Source organism: Limulus polyphemus, unplaced genomic scaffold, assembly GCF_000517525.1.
Source record: "Limulus polyphemus unplaced genomic scaffold, Limulus_polyphemus-2.1.2 Scaffold1080, whole genome shotgun sequence".
In the NCBI taxonomy this organism is placed as follows: domain Eukaryota; kingdom Metazoa; phylum Arthropoda; class Merostomata; order Xiphosura; family Limulidae; genus Limulus; species Limulus polyphemus.
Window position 1 is genome coordinate 215826 of NW_013666690.1, and position 6315 is coordinate 222140.

At 32.9% G+C, this 6315-nt stretch overlaps 1 protein-coding gene across 2 annotated transcripts in view; it reads right to left on the bottom strand.

Moving 5' to 3' along the window:
* Nucleotides 1-533: 533 nt before the first annotated feature.
* The window catches only part of LOC106462042 (beta-1,4-galactosyltransferase 7-like), a 47373-nt gene continuing 41591 nt past the window's right edge, over nucleotides 534-6315 (bottom strand). For both annotated transcript variants that reach the window (XM_022389165.1, XM_013921915.2), the window contains exons 6-7: nucleotides 4347-4454; nucleotides 534-1857 (exon numbers count right to left, since the gene is read on the bottom strand). In XM_022389165.1, coding sequence (XP_022244873.1) covers nucleotides 1675-1857; nucleotides 4347-4454 — 291 coding nt within the window. In that variant the 3' untranslated portion in view covers nucleotides 534-1674. The remainder of the gene's footprint in view (nucleotides 1858-4346; nucleotides 4455-6315) is intronic.

Genomic DNA, 6315 nt, shown 5'->3' on the forward strand with positions numbered 1-6315 from the left:
ATCATACTCAAAAGTGAACGTATATTATTTTTTAATAAACGCAAGCTAAAATTCAACACTGTATGAAAAAAAAAATTGTAAAGAAATATATCATCATTAAGAACATTTAGTGAATTTCATGCAAAAGAAAAAACAAATATAAATTCCTATAGTCAAGTTTCTATGTTACTAGATAAAAAAAAAAACTTGATTTTTTTCTTTAAAAATCTTTTAAGCACCTTTCATCCTGTTAACAGTAAATTTTATGTTCTATTTGTTATTAAACAAGACTCGAGTGCCACACTTGAAAAATGTATGAAGGCTTTTTAATGATTAATATCAAAGATTTCATAAAATGAGAAAATAACGTATACTTTAAAACTAAACTTTAAAATATGTATTTACTAAAATTTATATAAGCCAGAACTGTTACTGTTACCTTTATGAATTTGGGTATTGTGATTTGTTTTATAAGTCTCAATTTTCCAGATATCCACACTTAAACCTGAAGAAATATCAAACTGGACAAATCCTCCTTTATAATGTAGCTTTTGTTTTAAAACACAGCTTTCTACCCATTTATAGCATAAAAAAAGCTTGTGAGGGTATCTAGCTTTCTTGTTGTTTGTAACACATTTTATCACATGTGAAGAAAAATGTGCATAAAACAAAATAATTGTCAAGCTGTCTTTCACAACTAAAGAGAAATAAAGGTTCACTGAATATAATTTTATGTTATCAACTTTCTCAACTGGTCATAATATGGAATTATCCAACAAGAGTAAATATGTTTCACATAAAAATTTTCACTTATTCAAGTTTTTCAATTCTTTGTAAACTTATGAGAACAATATGCATTCAAATTTTATTACAAACTAGTTTTTTTTTTAATACAATGGAAGTTATAAATATGAAAACAAAAATACATGCAACAAAATGATGACTATGTTAAAAAAATAATGACCATAAATATCTGTTTACACAAAGCCTGAATAATTCAGTGTTGTTTTTATTATTAGATTTAACCAGTCAAAAATATAAAGCAAAAACATTTCTTAGTAAAAACTGTATTCTGGACACATAAAATAAAAAGTTAGACATTACTGGTAAGCTTACAAAAGTTTGAGTTTTGATCCACAGCACTATGTTTTTATTTGACAATTTTTTTACAAATAAAGTAAGTAAGTTTATTTGTTTGTTTGTAATTAAGCACAAAGCTACACAATGGTCTCTGCCCACCACAGGTATCTAAACCCAGATTCTAGCATTGTAAGTCCGCAGACATACCACTGTGCCATGGGGGGGGGGGGGCATAAATTAAGTATGCTATACCATTTTTATAATTTGTTGGAGTACTTAAAAAACACATTAAACAAACACAATAAAGTCCAAATCTAACAAATGTGTATAAAATGATTTTGAAAAAGTGAATTTATCATACATATTTGTAATTATCCATTCATACTGATAAAGTGTTTTTAATCACGGTGTAAAATAATTTTCAAATGTTTACCTCTTGTACTTCAATTTTAGGACTTTAGGCTTAACTCTTTTATATTCATTTCCAAATCCTGAGATTGCACTATACTTCCTGAGCATTCACAGTATTTGTTTGTTTTAAATATGAAAAAACAGTATTGATTTGACTTGAATAATAACTAGAATGAATAACTAAAACCTAACTGATAGTTTAAGCTACCTCCTATGCTTGGAGGACTTTACAGATTTGTGGTCACACCAAGGTGTAACAGTGTAGTTGCAAATCAACTCAACATTGATAACAGTCATTGAAGCTTCATCTATCATCAGTTTATGTTTGCTGACAACTCTGTATTGGACAGTGTTGAGACCCGTTTGATGATCTCGCCATCTGGTGGCCTATAAAACACAAATGGAAAGAATGTACCTCATAAATTAAACGTTTTAATCAAGTCAATAAACAAAGAAAATGAAACTAGTAAACAAGACATAGTCTGAGAAGAATTCAAAGCTTACAATAGTAAAATAGAAAGTAGTCAACCTAAGATGTACACATCTACATTATTTTTTTATAAAGTTATCACAAATTCATTGTTTAAAGAAGAACAATTTGTAAGCAACTTTCATTTTTGTCCTTGTATAAGAAAATATAAATAAAGATTCACAAAATGTTTAAATTACATTTTCTCTTTTACTATTTCATTATGATCATCAACAGTAATTTGTTTTTTAGGTCATTTCTTTTAAAGCTGTTTTATATCAAATCACATTCTTCTTCAATGACCAAGGACATGAAGTTTTAAATCAACATAAATAAATTAAACTGATTCATATAGCTATAAAGAGAAATCTGAGCAATAGAGGATTAGAATATTTTGTTTATAAATGTATGTCAGTCACTCCTTAACAAATGGCAAAGTATTTTTTTTTTTTTTTATTTGTAAGCCACCAACATTAACATTATGTTTACATGGTAAAGAGTAAGTAACCATGACTAAACATTATATTCTATGTGGTACAAGTTAAGACGTAATAAACTATGTCCAAACATTAAATACTATGAGTTATGGGTTTAGGAGGAATACACCAAAATCCAAACAGTAACTTGTCTTCTATGTGTTACCTGGTAAGATGGGGAAAACAAGGCACAGAACAGCAGGAGCAAAGTTAAAACTGAAGGAAATACTGGGTATGGAGTTAACCAGTCAGGTAGAAGAAAGGAAACCACAGGTAGAAGGTTTCATAAGGTGAGCAGAAAATGTCAAAAGATATTTATTAAGTAAAGAAGTATTCAAGGAAATTGTGATAAAAAGCAATCAAAATGGTCCTCTTCAATGTCAGGCCCAAAAAGCAGTAAAGAAAATGAATGGAATGGATGACAGCAGAGGGTCCTGGCTGCATAAGGACACAATGAAAGATGGCTGTTACGTCTTCCACAGATAAAGAACTTCAGCAGAAATGGCAGTAAATTATTCTGTGTGAGAAATCTCTTCATCCACATTAGTAGATTGGTAAACATACAGTTCACATTGATTTGTGACATCATATTGAGTATGTTAAACTCAATCACATTGAAATTTGATAGTCAAGAAAAGTCATAGATCTCAGTAAACATGAATACCTCTTCATACAATTGTGCTGAGGAAAAGAACGAGGATTCTCGCATGAGAATGTAGAGGAAGTTTTTTTTGTAAGGAAGTGTGTTGTACTCCTATTGGTGGAGGGCTTTGGTACATGATACATCATTATGTAGTAGCAGTAGTAGTGCAAATTCACATGGACATACGTTACTCTAGGTGGGAGTTTTCAGAAGGCTGGTGGAATGCAAGTCTCTGCTGAAGAGCATCCATGGAGTGTGCCCTCCTTATAGAGGAAACACACATGGGAGACAGCATCACATCTGAACCAGGTATACTCATCGCCCATGTGGAGTCAATAGGTCTTGTATCACCAAAAAGGCTGGAACAAGATATCAATTCCAAATCCAAAGGAATATGTATAGGGTGGCTAAGGTTAATCGGACCATAAGCTCGAGGTTAACTCCAGTCCCACCAGGAGTTACTTGAATGGCCCATGGCAGCAGGAGGGTCTTCAACCAATCACTTCTGGCCTAAGAACCAAAAAGGAAGATAAGCCTCTGTTCCAAATCCAGTACAACCTGCAGTAATAAATCCCATGAATGTACATCCAGATGAAGACAGAAAAGCAGAAATAAAATGTAGAGGGTCAATTTCAGTCTAAAATCAAAGACTATTGGGAATGAAACATCCAGTCCAAAGTAGGAGGAAGTTCCCATCCCACACACATGCGAAGATTTATGCTGGGTGATTCATCTCCAACAAAAACCTGTCACCCGGGAACCAAAATCCAGGCAGCAGTAAGAGGGAAGGTTCCCACCTGGAGAGATGAACTGCAAATTAGATGAAAAGATATTTTCTAAATTGAGAAGTGAAGATTAGGTTGCACACCTATTGGTGGAGAATAGTAGCATGCTATAAAGCAGCTGAAGCACGTGCTATACATGTAGAATTAGGTGGGAGTTTCAAGGCTAGTGGCGACCAAAAAATTGCACAATAGAGAGCAGTCAAATTGAGAATAGCTGTAACTGTAAGAAGAGGTAAGTAAACAAATCAGAAATATTATATTCAAGAGGTGGACATTTAACCATTTCTGGACTAGAAGGGATGTCAATCATATTCCTTGACTTTTTTAACTGACCTTGTCATAGTGAATATACTCAATTAAACTACATGAAACTTAGAACAAGCTTACCAAATAGTATCTAGTTTTAGCTTAGAAAATGTATACAATTTACTTTAATATTTCTAACATTTCTTAGGTTGGGAAATTTATAAAATCTTGCTTTGAGACACTAAAAATTTTTTTACCTCCCTCTGATTGTACAGCCTTGCTGTATCACGTTTCCTCTTCTTTGTGTCATGAATGTGTTTAAACGTATTTTTCTGTCCTGTATTAATATCTTTTGGTCTACTAATCTGTAAACAAACAAAAAACAAAAGCAGCAAAGCAAAAATTCTATACATTCTTCCTCCATTATTAACATAAAAAGAATTACAGAAATATCTGCAGTCTGTGACTCACAAGTTTCTACACAGATGAATAATAAACAATAAAGAAAATATTGCATGTAATGCTTAAGACTTAAATGTTATTGTTTGAAGAAAATATTAGCAACAAGATATATAAGTTAATCATTCAAAATAATACAACTCAGTTAGTTTAACACCTGTATAAATATAATTATTCACTTTACAAAAAACAATTATTTCTTACATTATGCAGTTGCCACAATATTTACAAAATTAATACAAAAATTTTGAAACATGTCTTATACATGTATAACCAAGAATAAACTCCAGCTTACATAAAACTTGCTATGACTCTGATCAAAATAAAGCTTGTGTTTCTCTCTTTTAATGTGTAATAAAACAATAATTTTAAAGTGTGTCTGTCTTTATGGATAAAAGTTTTAATGCTTTATTTCTTGGACTTGTTTATAATATGTGTACAGAACTTTGATATATTCCTGGGAATCTTTAGTAGTTTAACAAGCTAACATTGTTCTGAGTTTTTCTGCTGATCTTAGTCACACACAGAATGGTCAAATAACATTATTAGGTCATCAAGAAATTAATGTCACGTTTTGGAACACTTTCATTAACCCCCCTCCAAAAAAATTTACATCACGTATAATAGTTCAACAAACCACCTAAAAATCACGTTAGTGTAGCCTATATAATGTGTAAAGTTTAGTGTACTCTAATCCCTTATAGTGATGGCACATGACGAGACACACATTCGGCATGTAATGCTGTTTGAATACAAGAAGGGAAACAACTCCTCTGCATCCACAAAGAATATCAAAGAAGTTTATGGAAATGTTTTGAATGTTCATAAGTGTCAACGATGGTTCCGCAAATTTCATTCAGGTGACTTCAGTCTTAAAAACTGTGATGGCAGGGGCCACATGTTGGAATTGATATTGGATTCCAGTTGCTGACTATAGATTTCTGCATTGACAGTTCGCTGTGGATTGAGGAGATCGAAATGAATTACTCCTTTGATGTCCCACCATATGTAATGGATCACTTTCTGTGGATGGCGTCCAGGTTTTGGGGTCGCAAGTGGTTTTTGTCTAGGACTGAGCCATTGTTTTTGGCGTTTAATATTCGCATAGAGAATCTATTTTTCATCACCGGTGACAATTCTGTCCAAAAATGGTTCACGCGCATTACGCGCCAGAAGAGCAGAAGCAACGTTTGCACATTGGAAACGATGATTATCGGAGAGTTCGTGAGACACCCAAACACCTTCTTTATAGAGTTTTCCCATATTCCTTAGATGTTTACGTATGTTTCATGAGAGACATACAATTTCAGGGCCATTTCACGACTGTGTTGCCTTGGGTTAGACTCAACAAGCGTCTTCAGAGCATGGTTTAAATCAAACCCTTCATCAGAAACGTCCTTCACTCGTCAATCGGAAAGGTGTTCTTCTCTACGACAATTTACGTCTACATGTGGCACATTTGACGCAACACAAGATTATGGAGTTGGGTTGGGAATTTCTCCCCCACCCACCATATTCTCCAGATATCGCACCATCAGATTACCGTCTTTTTCGTTCGCTGCAACACCATCTTAATGGGAAAACTTATGCAAATGTGGAAGGTGTTAAAAAGGACATCGAACATGTTTTTTGCTTCAAAGCCTAGTGATTTCTTTAATCAGGGTATTAACAACCTGATTGTAAGATGGAAAAGCATAATCGATAATAATGGAGACTGTTTCATTTAATAAATGTTTCGTTTTGATATATATGTTGTTCGGGCTTTTT